The 23,515-nt window shown below is 34.3% G+C and overlaps 1 protein-coding gene across 1 annotated transcript in view; it reads left to right on the top strand.

Annotated features, from left to right (window-relative positions):
• Positions 1-23,515, top strand: part of ADAM18 (ADAM metallopeptidase domain 18) — a 109,238-nt gene that overhangs the window by 66,078 nt on the left and 19,645 nt on the right. The window contains 1 exon segment of the mRNA XM_077773126.1: positions 14,175-14,364. Coding sequence (XP_077629252.1) covers positions 14,175-14,364 — 190 coding nt within the window.

A 23,515-nucleotide genomic window follows, 5' to 3' on the forward strand; every position in this document is an offset into this window, starting at 1 on the left:
GAAGCCCTGAAACATTTTTAAGGGATTTATGAAATCCAATAAGGAAGAGCTTAATCCATAACAAATACTTCCTGAATTTCATGGGACTATTGAAAATAAAATAATTAAAAAAATAACAGATAAGATGTTGACCAAGGTAGTGACATAGGAGGCTTTTAGAATTTTACTCCTACCATATACACACTGAATGTTCATGTACACATGAAGCTACTACTTCTAAAAGATATCCAAAAACACCTGAAAGACTCCTACACATTGAGCAAATGAGAAAATACTCACATTGAAACACACAGATACACACTCTCACCATAAAACACATAACTGGCACAGTACCACACAACTGGAAGAGAAATTCCACTCCCAGTTTCTTCCTGAGGAGCAAAGGTTTTGGACCCCACCTTTAGTGTTCCAACATTTTAAGACACTTCCCTGAGGGACAGGATTACAAAACATGTAGTTCTGAAAGCCAACAAAGCTTGTGTTCACAGACCCACAGGACTATGGCAAACAAAGGAATGATTGTTAACAGGAATTTAAGCACACGTCACAAATATCCTCCAAGGCTCAGGAGAGAGGAAGCAGGCAAATTTCCTCTCTCCCAGTCCTTTCCCTAAAAGTGATCTGGCTGCATACTTAGCTGCCAACTTAGGCTTAGGCTTCTAATTTAGCACACATGTAGAGACAAATTCTGATCCATCCTAGAGACTGAAGAAACTGATGGACATCTCTTTTGCCAATTCCTTGTAGCCCACGCTAAGTTACTAATACCTCCCTGCAAGGAACATGTATGTACATAAGTCTGTTCCTCAACTTTTGACCAACTGCCCAAGGAACAATTCCCTAGATCATCTGGCTCTGATTCAAGGAACTTCTATTCACAAGTCCCAGAAGACTGTAGTAAACAAAGAAGGAGTTCTCAAGTGTTTATACTTCAGGGCTCAGCACAGAGGGAGCAGACAGGGTTGCCTGTCTCAAAGTTTTTGCCTGAAATGGATCCATTTACACACTGTAAAAGATCTTGACTGAAAGGGACTGGCTTTGATCCTGCACAGGGACCAGGGAAGGTGGCAGCTTTCTCTTCCAGTATCTCTTGCTAGCCAGCTCCAAGACTCCCATATCTCTGGAAGGAGCTTATAAAGCATGTCTTCCACCACAGATTTTGTACTCTCTGCCCAAAGAACAGGTTCCCAAACTACCTAGTTCTGATAGCCAATACGACTTCTGTTCACAATTCTCACAGGACTGTACAAAGAAACAGTTCCTAACAGACACAGGAATATCCTCCTTTACCCAATCCTGCACCTATAGAACTGGGCCTGGCACAGAGGAAAGAGGCAAAAATGTCCATCTTCTATTTTTTCCTAGAGGGTCTTAACTACCTACTTTTTCAGTTAATGCCTTTAGTATGCTGCTTCCAGTCAGACTAGGTCTAGGAGCCCCTAGATGCATTCAACCCTCCCCTTTATNCGGGCCCAGCACAGAGGAAAGAGGCAAAAATGTCCATCTTCTATTTTTCCCTAGAGGGTCTTAACTACCTACTTTTTCAGTTAATGCCTTTAGTATGCTGCTTCCAGTCAGACTAGGTCTAGGAGCCCCTAGATGCATTCAACCCTCCCCTTTATGACACTTAATGGGTCTTAGCACATCTTCACTATTGGGAGCCACTAAGAAAACTGAAGTATCTTGGACAATCAAAACAGATTGAAAGGCAAACGGGAACCAAGGCTGGGCTAAGCTAATTGATGAAGTTTATCTCCTGAATTAGACCACTATGTTAAGATGGAGAGAGGTAACTGCTTTATTTAATGTATAGAAACCAACACAGAATTCAAGACAAAATAAACATGAGTGTTTTCTCAGAGCAAAATAAGAATATCCAGAAACTGATCTTAATGAAATGGAGATAAGTGATTTACTTGATAGATAAAAATAACAGTTATAAACATGTGCACTGTGGTTGGAAGAGCAATGCATGAACAAATTGAGAGTTTTAACCAAGAGATGGGAAATATAAGAAAGTACTAAAGAACTCGCAAAGCTGAAGAATACAGTGACTGAATTGAAAAAGTTAAAGAATCAATGAACTAGTAGTTGGCAGTGAAATTCATCCAATCATAGGAAAGAAAAGAGGTAAAGAGACAGAGAAAGAGAAGGAAAAGAAATGAAAAAGAGTCAAGATTACTTAAGGAACTTATGGGGCACCATTAAGCAGAGCATTATAACTTTATAGGAGTATCAGAACGAGAAAAGAGTGAGAAAAGGGCAGAAAGCTTTTTGAATGAAATAATAAGTGAAATTTTACCCAACTGGGGGGAAACAGATATTCAGATACAAGAAGCCTAGGGAGAAGCAAAAATATGAAGCCAAAATCTTCACAGCAAAATTAAATGTATTAATATATTTAAATGTATTAAAATGTATAAAATGTATTTAAAAATACATTAAAATTAAATTGTCAAAGATTAAAAGCAATGCAAGTATCTTAAAAGCAGCAAGAGAAAAGTAACTTGATATGTACAAAAGAATGCCATAAAAATATATGTAGGCTTTTGAGCAGAAATCTGCAGGCCATAAGAGAGTGAGACAATAGAGTTTTCCAGACAAGCAAAAGCTGAAGTTCATCACAAGACCAGCCTTACAAGAAATGTTAAAGATGCTTCTTTAAGCCAAAATTAAAGGATACTAATCAGAAAAAGAAAAACTTATGAAAGAATAAAATCCACAGGAAATAACAAATAAATAGTTAAATTCAGAGCACTCTAATGTGGTGATCATAGTGGGTAAATCACTTATAACTCTAGTATAAGGATTAAAAGACAAAGGATTAAAAATGACTATAAGGACCATAATTTGTTAATTTATAAACAATGTAAAAAGTTACACACTATGATGTCAAAAATATAAATGTGCAGGAGGAGTGTAAACATGTAGAGCTTTTATATGTGTTCAGAATTTTCATTAGCTTAAAATCGTTACAAATATAAGCTGTTTTATTTAAATTTCATGGTAAACACAAAGCAAAAACTTAAAGTGGATGTACAAAAGACAAAAAGAATATTCTCTTTTCTTCATGCATGAAGACTCTTCTCCATAGAAGACATACAAATGGCTAAACCACACAAGAAAAAATGCTCAACATTATTCATCATCAGAAAAATACAAATCAAAACTATAATGAGATACCACCTCACACCTGTCAGAATGGCTAAAATTAACAACTTGGGAAGCAACAGAAGTTGGCAAGGATGTGGAGAAAGGGAAACTTTCTTACATTGTTGGTGGGAATGCAAACTGGTGCAGCCACACTGGAAAACAGTGTGGAGGTTCCTCAGAAAATTAAAGATAGAACTACCTTATGACCCAGCAATTGCACTATAAGTTATTTATCCAAAGGATACAAAAATACTGATTCAAAGGGGTACATGCGCCCCAATGTTTATAGTACCACTATCAACAATAGCCAAATTATGGAAAGAGCACCAATGTCCATCGACTGATGAACGGATAAAGATATGTGTGTGTGTGTGTGTGTGTGTGTGTGTGGAGAGAGAGAGAGAGGAACATTACTCACCTATCAAAAGAATAAAATCTTGCCATTTGCAAAGATGTGAAGGGAACTAGAGTTTATTTTGATAAGCAAAATAAGTCAGTCAAAGAAAAACAAATGCCATATAATTTCACTCATATGTAGCATTTCAGAAACAAAATGGATCAACTTAGGGGAAGAGAAGGAAAAATAAACTAAGATAAAAACAGAGAGAGAGGCAAACCATAAGAGACTTTTAACTATAGAGAACAAACTGAGGGTTGATGGTGGGTAAGGAGTGGGCTAAATGGATGGTAGGCATTAAAGAGGGCTCTTGCTGTGATGGGCACTGGCTATTATATGTAAATAATGAATCATTAAACCTACTTCTGAAACGAATACTACACTATATGTTAACTAACTTGAATTTAAATAAAATATTGGAAAGGTAAAAAGAAGAATCCTATGGAATCAAAGTATAAATCTACAGAAAATTAAATCAAGTCACAGAGGAAGACACCAAGAGAGGAGAAAAGGAACAAAGGAATTAAAAAGCAAACAGAAAACAATTAACAAAATGGCAATAGTAAGTCCATATCTAATCAGAAATACTTTAAATATAAACAGACTATGTTCTCCAATCAAAATACATAAGAGTGGCTGAATGGATAATAAAATAAGATCCGACAATACACTGCCTACAAGAGACTCACTCAACATTACAACACATAGAGTGAAAGTGAATACAATAATGGTAGCGGATCTCAATACCCCATTTTCAACAATAGAGAGATCATCCAGACAGATAATCAGTAAGGAAACATCAGCCTTAAAGTACATATTGGACTTAATAGACATTTATAGAACATTTTATCCAGCAGCAGCAGAATACATTCTTCTTAAGTACACATACACTTTCTTCAGGAGATCATATGTTAGGCCACAAAACAAGTCTTAAGAAATTTAAGAAGATGGAAACCATATCAAACATCTATTCCAATCACAATGGTCTGAAACTAGAAATCAATTACAAAAAGAAACCTGGAAAATTCACAAATTTGTGGAGATTAAACTACATGCTACTGAGCAACCAGTGGGTCATAGAAGAAATAAGAAGTCAAAAGATACCTTGAAATAAATGAAAATGGACTCACAGCATACCAGAATATTTGATGCAGCAAAGCAGTTATAAGAAGGAAGTGTGTTGTGATGTTTACATTAAATAGAGGAAAGGTCTGAAATAAACAGCCTAATTTACATCCAAAATACTAGAAAAATAATAATCTAAGGATAACTTGAGTAGAAGAAAGAAAATAGCATAAAGTGGAAAGAAAAAGTCAGTAGAAAAGATCAATGATATGGAAAGCTGACATTTTGAAAAGATAAACTGACAAACCACTAGCTAGACCTACTAACAAAAGGAGATACGGCTCAAGTAGCTAAAATTAGAAATGAAAGAATAGACATTATAACTGACATCACAGAAATAAAAAGATTATAAGAAACAACTATGAACCATTATATGCACCCAAATTGGACAAGATGGAAGAAATGGATAGATACCCTAGACACACAAAGCCTAGCAACAGAATCATGGAGCAATAAAAAATATGAACAGACCAAAACAAATGAGATCAAATCATTAATCAAAAAACTCCCAAACAAAAATCCAGATCCAGATTCTTCATTGGTGAATTCTACCACACATTTAAAGAATTAATAACAATCCTCTTTGAAATCTTACAAAAACCAGAAGAGGAAAAAACACTTTGTAAGTCATTCTACAGGGCTAGTTTTACTCTAATAACAAAGCTGGGCAAGGATATTACAAGAAGAGAAATAGTAGACAAATATCCATAGGGAACATAAATGCAAAAATCCTCAATGAAATATTAGAAAACTTAATCCAAGAGCACATTAAAAGGATAATACATCATGATCAAGTGACATTTATTCCAGTGATGCATGGAAGGTTCACCCTCCACAAACCAATTGATATAATACACCACATTAACAAAATAAAGTATAAATATCATATGATTATCTCAATAAGTACAGAAAAAGCATTTAGCAAAATTCAACATCCTTTTATCACAAAAACATATTAGTATAGAAGGATTGCACCTCAACATAATAAAGGTCATATATGACAATCCCACAGCTAACATACTTAATGGTGGCAGCTCAAAATTCTTCCTCAAAGATCAAGACCAAGACAAGAATGTATGCTAATGTTAATTTTATTCAAAATAATACTGCAATTACCAACCAAGTCAATTAGACAAGAAGACATAAAAATCTTCCAAATAAGAAAGAAAGAAGTAAAGCTGTCTGTTATAGATAATACAATCTTACATGTGGGAAACCACAGAAATCTTGGAGCTATTAAACAAATTCCAGAAAGTTGCAGGGCATAATTTCAATATACAAAGATTAATTGCATTTAGTAAACTAACAATGAACTATTGGAAAGAAAAATAACAATCCTAATTATAATATCATGAAGAATAAAATAGTTAGGAATCAGTTTATCCCAAGAATTAAATATTATATACTATATATATATATACTGAAAACTATAAGAAATTGATGAAATACATTGAAGAACACACAATAAATGTAAAGATATTCTCTACTGATGAATTAGAAGAATTAAAACTGTTAAAGTATCTATACAAACAACAGTATCTATACTACCAAAAGCATTCTACAGATTTAATGCAATCCCTACCAAAATTCAAATGTCATTTTTTACACAAATAAAAAAATCATTCTAAAACTATATGAAACCACAAAAGACCCCAAAGAGCCAGAGCAGTATTGAGAAAGAATAATAAATCATCACACTTCCTTATATCAAACTTTATTTAAAAAAAAAAAACTACAGCAACAACAACAACAAAAATACACCATTCAAGTGCACATGGAACATTCTCCAGAATAGATCACATACTGGATCACAAATCAGTCCTCCACAAGTATAAAAAAATTGAGAATATATGCATATTTTCAGATAACAACGCTATGAGACTTGAAGCCAACAACAAGAAAACATTTGGAAAGACCTTAACCCATGGAAGTTAAAGTACATCCTGCTAAAGAATGAATAAGTAAGGGCTCCTGGGTGGCTCAGTGAGTTAAGCATCTGACTTTGGCTCATGTCATGATCTCACGGTCTGTGGGTTTGAACCCTGCGTCTGGTTCTGTGCTGACAGCTCAGAGCCTGAAGCCTGCCTCGGATTCTGCATCTCCCTCTCTCTCCATCCCCCCCTCCATTCACACTCTGTCTGTCTCTCTCTCTCTCTCTCTCAAAAGTAAATAAACATTTAAAAAAGTGAATGAGTTAACCAGGATTAAAGAAGAAATTTAAAAAATCCATGAAAGCAAATGAAAACACAATAGTCCAAAAGTTTTGGGATGCAGCAAAGATAGTCCTAAGAGGGAAATATATTACAATTCAGGCCTATCTCAAGAAGCAAGAAAGGTCCCATATACACAAACTACTCTTACACTTACAGGAGCTAGAAAAAGAATGGCAAATAAAGCCTAAAGCCAGCAGAAGCAGGGATATAATAAAGATTAAGGCCGAAATAAATGATACAGAAACAAGCAAAAACAGCAGAACAGATCAATGAAACTAAGAGCTAGTTCTTTGAAAGAATTAACAAAATTGATAAACCCCTAGCTTGACTTACAAAAGAGAAAAGAGAAAGGACCCAAATAGAGAAAATCACAAATGAAAGAGGAGAGATCAAAACCAACATCACAGAAATACAAATAATTATAAGAGAATACTATGCAAAATTATATGCCAACAAACTGGGCAATCTAGAAGAAATGAACAAATACTTAGTATCTCACAATCTACCAAAACGGGAACAGGAAGAAATAGAAAAGTTGAAGAGACCCATAACCAGCAAAGAAACAGAATCAGTAATCAAAAATCTCCCAACAAACAAGAATCTTGGGCCAGTTGGCTTCCCAGGGGAATTCTACCACACATTAAAAGCAGAGCTGATACCGATTCTCTTCAAACTGTTCCAAAAAAATAGAAGGAAAACTTCCAAACTCATTCTATTAAACCAACATTACCTTGTCCCAAACCAGACAAAAACCCCACTAAAAAGGAGACCTACAGGCCAATATCCCTGATGAACATGCATGCAAAAATTTTCAACAAGATATTAGCAAATCAACTTCAAAAGTATATTTAAAAAATTATTCATCATGATGAAGAGTGATTTATTCCTGAGCTGCAAGGCTGGTTTAATATTTGCAAGTCAATCAATGTGATACACCACATCGATAAAAGAAATGATAAGAACCATATGATCTCAATAGATGCAGAAAAAGCATTTGACAAAATACACCATACATTCTTGATAAAGATCCCTCAGGAAAGTAGGGATAGAAGGAACATGCCTCAACTTATAAAGGGACCATATGAAAGACCCACAGCTAATATCATCCTCAACTGGGAAAAACTGAGAGTCTTTACCCTACAGTCAGGAAGAAGACAAGGATATCCACTTTTATCATTACTATTTAACATAGTATTAGAAGTGTTAGCCTCAGCCATCAGACAACAACAACAAAAAAATAAGAGGCATTCAAGTCAACAAGGAAAAAGTCAAACTTTCACTACTTGCAGATGACTTAATACTCTATGTAGAAATCCTGAAAGACTCCACCCAAAAATTGCTAGAACTAATACATGAATTCAGGAAAGTCACAGGATATAAAATCAATGTACAGAATTCGGTTGCATTTCTATACACCAATAATGAAGCAACAGAAAAAGAAGTCACAAAATCAATCTCATTTGCAGCTGCACCAAAAACAATAGGATAGCTAGAAATAAACCTAACTAAAAGGTACAAGATTTATACTCTGAAAACTATAGAACACATATAAAAGAAATTGAAGAAGACACAAAGAATGGAAAGGCATTCCATACTCACGCATAGGAAAAACAAATGTTGTTAAAATGTCTGTACTGCCCAAAGCAATCTACACATTTAAAGCAATCCCTATCAAAATACCACAAGCATTTTTCACGGAGCTAGAACAAGCAGTTCTAAAATTTGTGTGGAATCTCAAAAGACGCCAAATAGCCAAAGCAATTATGAAAAAGAAAAAACTGGGGGCATCACAATTCCAGATTTCAAGCTATATTACAAAACTGTAGTTATCAAGAGAGTATGGTACTGACACAAAAACAGACACATAGATCAATGGAACAGAATAGAAATCTCCCAAAATTGACCCACAACTATACAGTCAACGAATGTTTGACAAAGCAGGAAAGAATGTCCAATGGAATAGTCTCTTCAAATGGTGTTGGGAAGACTCGACAGCAACATGCAGAAGAATGAAACTGGACCACTTTCTTACACCATACGCAAAAATAAATTCAAAATGGATGAATCGCCGAAATGTGAGAATGGAAACCATCAAAATCCTAGGCATAGGTAGCAACCTATTTGACCTCAGCTATAGCAACTGCTTACTGGACATGTCACTGAAGGCAAGGAAAACAAAAGCAAACATCTACTATTGGGACTTCATCAAGATAAAAATCTGTGTACTGTGAAGACAACAATCAACAAAACTGAAAGGCAGCCTACAGAATGGGAGAAGATATTTTGAAATGACACATCTGATAAAAGGTTAGTGTCCAAAATCTATGAAATACTTAACAAATTTAACACCCAAAAAAACAAGTAACCCAGTTAAGAAATGGGCAGAAGACATGAGTAGACACTTTTCCAAAGAAGATACTCAAATGGCTAGAAGCCACATGAAAAGATGCTCAACAGCACTCATCATCAGGGAAATACAAATCGAAATCATGGTGAGATACTATCTCGCACCTGTGAGAATGGCTAAAATTAACAACACAAGAAACCACAGGTATTTGCAAGGTTGTAGAGAAAAGGGAACCCTCTTGCACCATTGGTGGGAATGCACCCCAATATTTACAGCATCAGTATCAACAATAGCCAAACTATGGAGAGAAGCCAATGTCCATAAATGGATAAAGAAGATGTGGGGTATATATCTATATATCTATATCTATATCTATATCTATATCTATCTATACATATACAATGGAATACTACTCAGCCTTCAAAAAGAATGAAATCTCACCATGGTTGGAGCAGAATGTATTATGCTAAGTGAAATAAGTCAACCAGAGAAAGAGAAATACCATATGATTTCACTCATATATGTAATTTAATAAACAAAACAGATGAACATACGGGTATTGGGGTGAAGAGAAGAAGGGGAAACAAACCACAAGAGACTCTAAATGATAGTGAACAAACTATGGATTGACAGAGGGAGGTGGGTGGAAGATGGGCTAGATGGGCAAGATGAGTAATGGGTACTAAGGAGGGCACTTGTGATGAGCACTGGGTGTTGTATGTAAGTGATGGATCACTGAATTCTACTCCTAAAACAAATATTGCACTGTATGTCAACTAAAGTTTAAATTAAAAAAGAGGAAAAGAAAAATAAACACAAGAACTGCCATATGACTATAGTTAATAATCCATATTGCAGATCTGAAAGTTGCTAATAAAGTAAATCTTAAAAGTTCTCATGACAAAGGAAAAATTGTAACTGTGTATGGTGACACATGTTATTATGGTGATCGTTTGGCAGTACATACAAATATCTAATCATTAAGTTGTACACCTGAATCTAATACTATGCTATATGTCAATTATTCCTCAATAAAGACAGAACAAACAAAAACTACAGTAATCAAAAGAGTTGGCATAAAATATTGTCATGAAAACAAGCATATGTGAATGGAACAGAAAATTCAGCCTAAAAATAAACACATGCAGACACAATCAATTAACTCTAAACGAGAAGGCCAATGGTAAATGATAGTCTCTTCAATAAATCATGTTTGAAATACTGGATTGCTACAGGGAAAACAATAAAAACGACCTCTATCTCACACCATAAACAAAATTCATCTAAAGTACATTTGAATGTAAGATGTGAAACTGTAAAACTCCTAGGGGAAAATAGACATTGATAATCTCCTTGAGAGTGGTCTTGGTAATGATTTTTTACTGTCACTGAAAGCAAAAGCAGCAAAAGAAAAATTACACAAGTAGAAGTACAACAAAACTAAAACGCTTCAACTTAGCAAATGAAATCATCCACAAAATGAAAATGTTAACTATGGAATGGGAAACCATTCCAAACCAAATATGTGATAAGTGGTAATATCTAAAATACACAAGAAATCTTACAACTCAATAAGAAGAAAATATTTTTTTAGTGGACTCAAATAGACGGTTTTCCAAGGGTCATAAAGACATGGCCAACAGATACATGAGAAGGTGCTCAGCATCACAGATCATCAAGGAAATGAATATCAAAACCACAATAAGATATCAAATCACATCTGTTAGGATGGCTATTATAAAAAGACAAGAGATAAAAAATGCTGGCAAAGATGTGGAGAAAGGGGAGCCCTCATACAGTGTTTATGGGAATGTAAACTGGTACAGCCACTATGAAAAATAGTTTGGAGTTTCCTCAGGAAATTAAAAATAGAACCCCCATATGATCTATCAAACTCACTTATAGCTGAATAGCCAAAAGAAATTAAATCAGTATCTTGAGGAGATTTAATTGTAGTATTATTCACAATAGGCAAGGTATGGAAACAATCTAATGTTCAGCAACAGATAAATGGATCAAAACAGTGCTATGTATCCAGTGGAATAATTGTTCAGCTTTAAAAAAGAAAGAAATCCTGTCATTTGTGGCAGCATGGATGAACCTTGCCAGCTATATGCTGAGTGAAATGAACCAGACAAAGAAAGACACTTACTAAACAGTATCTCTTATATGTGGAATAAAAAAAAGTTAAAATCATAAAAACAGAGAGTAGAAAAATAGTTGCCCGTGAGAAATATAGAAAGGTTAGTAAAAGGGTACCAGTTTTCAGTTTTAAGATGAATATTAGTCTAAGTGTCTACTGTATAACATGGTGACTACAGTTAATAACATTCTATAATTGAAATTTGCTATTAGAACTTAAATATTCTAAGATACATACAAAAAGGATAAACATATGAAGTGGTGACGGTGTTAATTAAATCAATGGGGAGAATTCTTTCACAATATACACACATATCAAATCACCACTTCGCACACTTTAAAAGTCTTAGAATTTTATTTGTCAATTATACCCCCAATAGGGGCGCCTGAGAGGCTTAGTCGGTTAAGCGTCCGACTTTCGCTTAGGTCATGATCTCGCGGTTCGTGGGTTCGAGCCCCGCGTCGGGCTCTGTGCTGAATGTCAGCTCAGAGCATGGAGCCTGTTTCAGTCTGTGACTCCCTCTCTCTCTGACCCTCCCCTACTCACGCTGTCTCTCTCTCTCTCCTAGAAATAAATAAAAAATATTTAAAAAAATATTTTTAAAAAATTATACCCCCAATAAACCTGAAAAAAATATAGTAACATAAGTTCTGGATATCTACTACACAACATAGCCACCATAACTAAAAATCTGGTATTGTATACTTAAAATTTGCTAAGTGGTAGTACATATAATAGGCATTTTTGCCACAAAATATTTTAAAATAATAAATAATTATTATACAAAGGCAGGATGAAATTTTTGGAAGTGGTGTATGTTTATGTTCTTGATGGTGCTGATGGATTCATTGAGTATGTGCTTATTTTCAAATTCATCATGTTGTGTACATTAAATATGCATAGTTTTGTAGATGCTAATTATAACTTAAAGTGGCTTAAAAATATTTACAGGTTCAAATTCAAGAACTAATATAAAAAGAGAAAATATAAAAACATTCTGATAGGGTCAAGTGATCCAGGAAGAAGCAGGATTTTCCTTAACCTCCAAAGACATAGTCAGGAAAAATTGTAAGATCCTTTGGTAAGCACCACACTCAGCATGTTTAGAAAAAGGCTTGGTTCCATTTTTAAGATTCTAAGTACCGGAAGAAAGTGTCCAGTAGGGTGGGACTATGATAGTATCCACCACTTTGCATCCACATGAGTTTACTATAGATTAAGTCTATGACATGTCGAAGATGCAGAATTGAAAGACTGTCTGGAATCACAAAGTGAATACTGATGAGGGGAGATCTCATAGACTCTATAATCTCTAAAAGACAAGATATTACGAGTCACACCATGTTAGATACCATTACAGAGCAGCACTGATCAGGCAGACTGAGTTACACCACCGTGGATGCCAACAAAAATAAGAGGTGGTAGCAAACCAGGCATGCTTAAATCTCTCTCCCTGTTGACAAGAAGTCATGTTGCTGCACTTCATCTAAGATTATTTGCGAAAATATGAACAGAAAAGATGGAAGAAACTGTGAAACTCTAGCAAGCATGACTTATCCATATTTCATCTGAAATTATAATGCATACATTTTCCTGAATTAAAATCACTAGAAGAGACTGGAATTCATTACCACAATTCATCTGCGCTAAGCCAACTGATTCCTTCCCAGAAAAGAAAAGCCTGTTAGTTCCAAGAATTCAACCATAAATGCAAATTTTGAGAGAATGGACTTTGGAGGACATGTCTGTACTCAATAGCCAAACTAGAAAAGAGACCTACTTTGCAAAACCGGCTTAAGGTATTTTCCATAGAAAGTGGAACCACAACAAAAGAAGTATCTATAAGATAGACACACTAGGTTGGGAAGGAGAAAAGCTTGAAAAGAGATTTAGATTTTGGCTCCCAACTTCACTTAAATCTTCACCTCATTGTACCATTAAACTAATCCCTGTTATATTAAAAGAAACCAAAATGGTCTTTTAGGACAAATGAATAAAATTGTGTAAGGGAACACTTTTGAAGAAATACTAATGACAAGCATGACAAGCTTATATCAAAGTTAAGAATGGTTGTTTCCATTGAAAATGAGTATTGATGGATTTGAGTGATTCCAAAAGCAAGAAGTGACATAGATTACTTTCCAGGGCATAGTCTAGGAATATTGTAAATCTCAGAGAAGCCAGTAGATTAGAAATGGCTAAATAAACTTCATGGGATAATGTTTGGAATGCTCTGGCACAAAGGGGATCTCAAAGTTCCTTAATTCTCAAGAGCGGAGTGCAGAACTATGGGAAAGATCAGCGTGAAGAGTCTGTATACTACAGACTATTGTATTGATTAAAGTTCATGGCAGGAGCAATGGACATAAACAGAAGGGGTTCAAAAGATAGATACATAGAGTTAATAAATACAGTCTACTCTCAGGAAATGTTGGGTAACAAATGACCAGACTGGCTAAGCTATATCAAAGTGGAGCCCGGTAATGAATTTTCCTAAAGACTGGTCAAATATGATGAGTGCTCTAGGTCAACTGGAGGCGAGACAAAAAATTGAGGTCTAAAATAGGAAGTGAAGTTGTGACTGCATATTTGAGTTCAGCGTACAGTATTCACTCTGGTCACAGTGCTAATCAATTGGATTGCATTCAGTTGGTGTGCACCATAGGATAATTTTTCTTCGCATTTAACCATCAATTAAATAATGTTTATGTTGCCAATCATGTAATACAATATTTATTTGGAACTTGGTATCATTAAAAGACAAAATGATAAGGAATTTTCTGCTTTTCATTTCAGGGATGTTCTCTGTGGAAAATTAGCTTGTGTTTGGCCACAAAGAAATACTTCTAAAAATGATGTTCAATCTGCAGTTTATTCATATATTCAAGGGCATGTATGCCTATCTATAGCTACTGGGTCATCAGTGAGATCAGATGAAAGAGATTATTCCTATGTTGCTGATGGCACTGTTTGTGGGGCACAAATGGTAACAAAATATTTCATTTATATTTAGCTGTGTTAAATTACATAATTATCAAATACTGTATTCCATGACGACTATCACAATATACTGAATGGACTAGAACCTGGTGCTGCAACTTATTTCCCATACAATATTGAAAAGATAATTAAACTAGGACTTGATTATCCAATAACTTTGCTTTTTGGATGTTACAACCTGTTACTGATCCTTATATGAAAAAAATACGTAAGTAAGCACAACATGCTACTAAACATACAGGTGATTTTTAAAATTAGATATCTGAATTCTAGCAAATTTTAGCCATAGAATTTTGAGTTTTCAACGTTTCCTGCTAACCCATCTGTTTACATGTATGATCAAAGGAGAAGTGTGAGAAGTTTGAAAGAACCAGGGAAGCATGGTTATAGTGGTGTACAAACTTATGCCCAGAGGCATATATACATATATACTCATGTACTCATATACTCATAAAATAAAGGGAGAACAAAAGTGGTTCAGACTCTGTTAGTCAATTTGGAAATACAAGTGCACACATTCCAAAAATAAAAGGCAACCAAGAATTAAAGCAGCAATTATACATCAGTGTGCTGCATGTAAATAACATTCAAACTACTTGCTAAATTAAAAATAAAATGAAACCTTGAAAAGGTGAATCAATTAGCCAATTTTTTAAAATTTTATGCTTTATGTTCATTTATTTTTATTGAGGTATATTTGACATAAATGTTTTATTAGTTTCAGGTGTATAACATAATAATTTGACATTGTATACATTGTGAAATAATCACCAAAACAAGTCTAGTTATCATCTGTCACCTACAATGTTAATACATTTTTTACTATATTCCTCATGCTGTGCCTTATATCTCTAAGACTTAGTTTATACCTGTATGCTTGTACTTTTGAATCCCCTTCATCTCTTTTGCTCTACCCAATCCCTTCCCCTCTGACAGCAACCAATCTGCTCTCTGTGACTGTAAGTCTGAGTTTTATTTTGATTGTTTTTTTTAGATACATAGGTAGATGAAATCATATGATATTTGTCTTTCTCTGAGTTATTTCCTTGCCTTTCACTTGCATAATACCTTTAACTTTCATTCATGTTATCACAAATATCAAGATTTCCTTGTTTTTTTGTGGCTGACTAGTATTTCATTGTATATTTATACCACATCTTCTTTATCCACTCATTTATAGTAGGACATTTGAGTTGCTTCCATATCTTGGGTATTGTTAATAATGCTGCAGTGAACAGAGGGTGCACATATCTTTTTGGGGTTTTTTGGGGTTTTTTAATGTTTTATTTATTTCTGGGAGAGAGAGAGAGAGAGAGCATGAGCAAGGGCGGGCCAGAAAGAGAGGGAGATACAGAATCTGAAACAGGCTCCAGGCTCTGAGCTAGCTGTCAGCACAGAGCCCGACGCGGGGCTTGAACCCACGAACCGTGAGATCATGACCTGAGCTGAAGATGGACGCTTAAACGACTGAGCCACCCAGGCGCCCCACATATCTTTTTGAATTAAAGTTTTTATTTTCTTCAGATAGGTATCCAGTAGTGGAATTGCTAGATCATATGGTTGTTCTATTTTTTAATATTTTGAGGAAACTCCATACTATTCTTCATAGGGGATGCACCAATTTACATTCCCAACAGTGCATAAGATATCCCTTCTCCCCACATCTTCACCAGCACTCGTTATTTCTTGTCTTTTTTATTCTAGCCATTCTGACAATTGTAAGGTGATACCTCATTGCAGTCTTGATTTGTATTTCTCTGATGAGTAGTGATGTCAGGCACCTTTTCATGTGCCTGTTGGCCATCTGTATATCTCTTTTGGAAAAATGTCTTCGGATACTTTGTTCATTCTGTAATTGGATTGTTTTCTGTTACTGAGTTTCATGAACTCTTTATATATTTTGGATATAAGCCCTTTATTGTACATATGATTTGAAAATATGTTTTTTTCAGTAGGTTGCATTTTTTGTTGTCACTGTGCTAAGCTTTTTAGTTTTATGTAGTCCCATGTTTATTTTTGCTTTTCTTTCTCTTTCCTTTGATGTCAGATTCCAAACAAAATCTTTAAGACTGTGTCAAGGAGTTTACCACCCATGTTTCCTTCTAGAAATTTTATGGTTTCAGATATTATATTCAAATCTTTAATATATTTGGATTTAATCTTTGTGCACATTAAGATGGTAGTCCAGTTTTATTCTTTTCCATGTAGCTGTCAGTTTTCCCAACACCTTTTTGAAGTCACTGTACTTTGCTATTGTATATTTTTGTCTTCTTTCCTGTAAATTAATTGACCACATATACATGGTTGTAATTCTGGGCTCTCTGTTCTATTCCATTGGTTTACTCACCTATTTTGATTCCAGTACCACACTGTTTTAGTTGTTATAGCTCTTTAGTCTAGTTTGAAAATAGAAAACGTGGTATTTTGTCCCTGTTCTTCTTTTTGAGAATTGCTTTGTATCTTCACTGTTGTTTGTGGTTCCACACAAATTTTAGAATTGTTTTTGTTTCCATTTTGGTGATGAATAACTTTGGAGTTTTCAATAGGGATTGAATTTAATCTGCAGATTGTTTTGAGCAGTATTGATATTTTAAAAATATTAATTCTTCCACTGCATGAGCACTGAATATCTTTCCATTTATTTCTGTCTTCTTCAATTTCATTTATCAAGGAAACTGTAGTTTTTAATGTATAGGTCTTTCACCTCCTTGGTTAAATTTATCCGTAAGTATTTGATTCTTTCTGATGCAATTGTCAATGGTATTTTTAAATTTCTCTTTCTGATAGTTTATTAGCGTGTAGAAATGCAGCAGGTTTCTTATGTTGGTTTTTGTATCCTGTAACTTTACTGAATTCCTTTATTAGTTCTAAAAGTTTTGTGGTGGAGTCTTTAGAGTTTTCTATATATATCATGTCCTCTACAAATAGTCTTACTTCTTTCTTTCCACTTTGAATGTCTTTCATTTTTGTTATCTATTTTTTTAATAATGTTTTTTTATTTCTGAGAGAGAGAGAGAAAGAGAGAGACAGCATGAGCAGGGGAGGGTGAGAGAGAGGGAGACACAGAATCCGAAACAGGCTCCAGGCTCTGAGATAGCTGTCAGCACAGAGCCCGACGTGGGGCTCAAACCCAGAATCGTGAGATCATGACCTGAGCCAAAGTCAGATGCTCAACCGACTGAGCCACCCAGGTTCCCCTCATTTTTGTTATCTAATTGCTATGGCTAGGACTTCCAATACTATGTTGGCTAAAAGTGGGGAGGGGGGCATCCTTGTCTTTTTCTTGGTCTTAGAGGTAAATTTTTCAGCTTTTCATCATTGAGTATATTAGCTATAGGTTTGTAATATATGGAATTTATTAAGTTGAGGTATGTACTATCTATAGACACTTTGTTGGGAGTTTTTATCATGAATGATGAATTTTATCAAATTCTTTTTCTGCATCTATTAAGATTATATTATTTTTCTTTTGTTAATTTGGTATATCATGCTAATTAATTTGCTAATGGCGAACCATCCTTGCATCACTGGAATAAATTCCACTTTGATCATAGTATATAATCCTTTTAATATATTGTTGAATTCAGTTTGCCAGTATTTTATTGAGGATTTTTGCATCTATGTTCATCAGGGCTTATTGACCCACAAATTTCTTTTCTTGTGCTTTTGTCAGGTTTTAGTATCAGGATAATTTTGGCCTTATAAACTGAGTTTCAAAGTGTTTCCTCTACAATTCTGAAAGAGTTTGAAAAGGATAGGTATTGAATCTTCTTTGAATGTTTGACAGAATTTAGCAGTGAAGACTTCCAGTCCTGAACTTCTGTTTGTTGAGGGCTTTTTTTCAAATTACTGAACAAATTTCTTACCTGTAATTGATTCTCAGGTTTTTTTTTATTTCTTTATGGTTCACTGTTGAAAGATTATAAGTATCTAACAATTTATACATTTCTTCTAGGTTTTCCAATATATTGGTGTAAAATTTGTCCTACTAGTCTCTTATGATCCTTTGTATTTCTGTGATAGGAGTTGTAACTTCTCTTTCATATCTGATTTTGTTTACATGAGAACTTTTTTTCACCTTTTTTTCTTGGGAGGTCTAACTGAACATTAGCCAATTTTGTTTATCTTTTCAAAGAACCAGGTCTTAGTTGGATTAATATTTTCTATTATCATTTTAGTCTTTAGTTCATGTATTTCAGCTCTGTCTCTATTATTTTCTTCCTTCTACTAACTTAGGCCTTCATTTGTTCTTCTTTTTCTAGTTCCTTTATGTGTAAAACTAAGTTGTTTGAGATTTTCATTGTCTCTTGTAGTAGCCTGTATTGCTATAAACTTCTCTCTTATAACTGTTTTTGCACCATCTCATACATTTTGGTAAGCTGTATTTCAGTTGTTATTTGTTTCTTGGGACTTTTAAAATTTCTCCTCTAATTTCTTCTAATTAATAACATGTTGTTTAATCTCCGTGTATTTGTGGTTTTTTCCAGTTTTCTTCTTGTGATTGATTTCTGGTTTCATACCATTGCGATCAGAACAGATGCTTAATAGGATTTCAGTCTTCTTGAATTTATTGAGTCTTATTTCATGGCATAACATGTGATCTATCCTGAAGAATCTTCCATAAGCACTTGAAAAAAATGTTTATTCTGCTTCTTTTTGATGGAATATTTTCTATATATCTATTAAGTGCATCTGGTCTACGTAATGTTTAATGCTAAAGTTTCCTTTTTTATTCTTTGTCTGGATGGTCTATTTATTGATTTTAGTGAGGTTTTAAAGTGTCATACTTACTGTATTTCTGTCAATTTCTTCTTTTAGTTCTATTAACATTTTCCTTATGTATCTTTGGTATACACTGGGTACATATATATGTCTTCTTGTTTGATTGACCCTTTTATCATTATATAGTGTCTTTGTCTTCTATTACTAGTCTTTGTTTAAAAATCTATTTGTCTGTTAAGACTATGCTTAATGAGCACTGAGTAATATATGGTACTGTTGAATCACTGTTGTACAGATGAAACTAATATAGCATTGTATGTTAAAGACACTGGAAATAAAATTATAAAATAACAAAAGTCTATTTGTCTGATATGAATACGGCTACACCAATTCTTTTTTAGTTTCCATTTGCATAAGCTATCTTTTTCCATGTCTTCATTTTCTGTATGCATGTGTCCATACTTCTGAAGTAAGTCCCATGTAGGCAATATATAGATGTGTTTTGTTATTTTATCCATTCAGCCACTCTCTGTGTTTGATTAAATATTTAGTCCATTTACATATAAAGTAACTATTGATGCATATGTAATTATTTCCATTTTGTTCATTGTTTTCTGGCTGTTCATGTAACTTGTCTCTTCTTCCTTTTTTTTCTCCCTTCGTATTTTGATGAATTTCTTAAGTGTTACATTTACATTTCTTTCTCATTTTCTTTTGTGTATTTACTATAAATTTTTGTTTTGTGGTTACCATGAGTTTTACATCTATCCTCCTATGTATAGCAGCTTAAATCTGAATACATTCCAAAATTTTAAATTTTGCTCCTCATATTTTATGGGTTTTTTTCTTTCAATTTTTTAGTTAAATTCTAGTCAGTTAACATGCAGTGAGTGCAATAATGATCTCAGGAATAGAATTCAGTGATTTATCAATTACACACAACACCCAGTGTTTATCAAACAAGTATATAATGGAATTATATACATGTATATAAGTATATGTATATAGTTTATATATATATATATATAACCACATCTTTATCCATTCATCAGTTGATGGACGTTTGGGCTCTCTCCATAGCTGGGCCATTTCTGATAATGCTGCTATATAGATTGAGGTGCGTGTACTCCATCAAATCTGTAATTTTTACTCTTTAGGTAAATACCTAGAGTGCAGTTGCTGGATGGTAGGATAGTTTTATTTTTAACTTTTTGAGGAATCTCCATACTGTTCTTCAGAGCGACTACACCAATTTGCAATCCCAAAAGTGGAAGAGGGTTCCCCTTTCTCTGCATCCTCACCAACACCTGTGGTTTGTTGTGTTGTTAATTTTAGCCATTCTGACAGGTGTGAAGTAGTATCTCATTGTGGTTTTGATTAATATTTCCCTGATGATTTTTGATGTTGAGCATCTTTTCTTGTGTCTTTTAGCCATTTGGATGTCTTCTTTGGAAAAGTGTCTATTCATATCTTCTTGCTCATTTCTTAACTAGGGTATTTGTTTTTTGGGTGTTGAGTTTGGTAAGTTCTTTATAGATTTTGGATACTTTTTATCAGACATGCCCTTTGGAAATATCTTCTCCCATCTATAAGCTGCCACTTTCCTTGCATCCGATGATGTGTCTAGTAAGAAATCACTCTGGCTGAAGTCAAAGAAGTTGCTGCCTGTGGTATTCCAGGATTTCAATGGTTTTTTGTCTCACATTTAGGTCTTTTATTCACTTTGAATTTATTTTTGTGTATGGTGTAAGAAAACGGTCCAGTTTCATCTTCTGCATGTTACCATCCAGTTTTCCCAATACCATTTGTTGAAGATACTGTCTTTTTTCCATTGGATATTATTTCCTGCTTTGTCAAAGATCAGTTTACTGTACAGCTATGGGTCCATTTATGGGTTTTCTATTCCAATCCATTGATCTATGTGTCTGTTTTTGTGCCACTACAATATTGTCTTGATGACTACACCTTTGTAATATAAATTGAAATCCGGAATTGTGATGCCTCCAGTTTTATTTTTATTTTTCAGGACTTCTTTGGCTATTAAGGGTCTTTTTCGGTTCCATACAAACTTTAGAATTGTTTCTTCTAGCTCTACAAAAAGTTCTAGTGATATTTTGATAGGGATTGCATTAAATGTGTAGATTGCTTTGAGTAGTAAAAACATTTTAACAATGTTTTCCAATCCATGAGCATGGGATGCTTTTCCATTTCTTTGTATTCTCTTCAATTTATTTTATAAGTGTTCTATAGTCTTTAGAGTACAAATCTTTTACCTCTTTGGTTAGGTTTTTTCTAGGAATCTGTTTTGATGTAATAGTAAATGGGATAAATTCCTTGATTTCTTTTTCTGCTGCTTCATTACTGGTGTATAGAAATGCAATCAAATTCTGTACATTGGTTTTATATCCTGCTACTCATTATTAGTTTCAGCAACTTTTTGGTGGCTTTTTTTTTCTACATAGGGGGTCGTGTCATCTATGAGTACTGAAATTTTTACTTCTTCCTTGATAAGTGGATGTCTTTGATTTAATGTCTATTTTTTTCCAATATAAATATTGCTACTTCAGCTTTTGTTTTCTGACATTCATCTGCATGATAGATGCTTCTTCATCTTTTCACTTTCAATCTGTAGGTGTCTTTAGATCTAAAATATATCTCTTGGGGGTCCCTGAGTGGCTCAGTCAGTTAAGTGTCTGGCTTCAGCTCAGGTCATGATCTTGTGGTTCGCGAGTTTGAGCCCTGCATTGGGCTCTGTGCTGACAGCTCCAAGTCTGCGAGGCTACTTCAGGTTCTGTGTCTCCCTCTCTTTCTGTCCCTTCTCTGCTCATTCTTTCTCTCTTTCTCTCTCTTTTTCTCTCTCAAAAATAAAAACATTTTAAAAATAAAATGTATGTTTGTAAAAAGCATATAGATGTGTGTTCTTTTTTTTAATCCATTCTGTCACCCTATGTCATTTAATGGAGGGTTTAGTACACTAACACTCAAATTAATTATTGGTAAATATGTTTATTGCTATTTTATTACTTGTTTTATAGTTGTTTCTGAAGATTTTCTCTGACATTTTTTTCTTTCATATGTTGCTGTCTTTCTTTAGTGATATCATTTAAGTTTTGAACCTATTCTTTTCTCCTGACCCCTTTTTGTTTTAAGTATATGTTATTACACTTTATATTATTTTTTGTGCATGATTCCTTCACTGAGTTTTTACAAAAATTTTCATTTTTACTGCTTTTGTGTTTCCTACCTGTATACTGACACTTTTGGTTTCTCCTTTCCATTCAAAGAATCCCCTTTTCTTGCAGAGCTGGTTTAGTGGTCATGAACTATTTTAGTTTCTATTTGTCTGGGAAACTCTCTCTCTCCTTCTATTCTGAATGACAGCCTTGCTGGATAAAGTATTCTTGGCTACAGGGACACCTGGGTGGCTCAGTCGGTTAAGCATCCAACTTCGGCTCAGGTCATGATCTCATGGTTTGTAGGTCTGAGCCCCGCATCAGGCTCTGTGCTGACAGCTACCTCAGAGCCTGGAGCCTGCTTCAGATTCTGTGTCTCCCTCTCTCTCTGACCCTCTCCTGCTCATGCTCTCTCTCTCTCAAAAATAAATAAAACATTTTAAAAAATTTTTTAATAAAGTATTCTTGGCTGCAGATATTTCCCATTCAGCACTTTGAATATAACATGCCAGCACCTTTTGACTTGCAAAACTTCTGTTGAAAAATCTGCTAGCGTTATGGGTTTTCCCTTATAAGTTACTAACTTTTTTTGTCTTGCTGCTTTTAACTTTTTTGTCTTTATCATTATATTTTGCAAATTTAGTTACAATATGTCTTAGTGTGGGCCTGCTTTTGTTGATTCTGATGGGTGTTCTCTGTGCCTCCTGGATCTGGGTATCTGTTTCTTACCCACATTAGGGGAAGTTTTCAGCTATTATTTCTCCAAATTTTCTGCCTTCTTTCTTTCTCTCTTATTCTTCTGGCACTCCTATAATAGGAATGTCATTAAATTTGATGAAGTCAGTTCTTTTAGTCTATTCTTGTTTTATATAATTCTTTTTTCTGTCTTTTGATCAGCTTGGTTACTTTCCATTACTCTTTCTTCTAGGTCTTTAGTTCTTTCCTCTATTCCTTCCATCCTGTTGTTCATTCAATCAGGCTTGTTTCTCCTCTTGTTTATTGTGCCCCTATCTCTCCTGTATTATTCTTTATTTCTGTGTTCAGTGTCTCACTCATGTTTTCCACTCTTTTCTCAACTCTAGTGAGTATTCTTACAGTCATTGTTTTAAATTCTCTATCAGAATTGTTACTTATATCTGTTTCAATTAGATCTCTGGCTGTGGCCTTGTCCTGTTTTTGTTTTGGGATAAATTTCTCTGTCTATTTTGTCTGTCTATGTATCTTTCTGTGCATATTAAGAAA

Source organism: Crocuta crocuta, unplaced genomic scaffold (genome assembly GCF_008692635.1).
Source record: "Crocuta crocuta isolate KB4526 unplaced genomic scaffold, BGI_CrCroc_1.0 scaffold177, whole genome shotgun sequence".
In the NCBI taxonomy this organism is placed as follows: domain Eukaryota; kingdom Metazoa; phylum Chordata; class Mammalia; order Carnivora; family Hyaenidae; genus Crocuta; species Crocuta crocuta.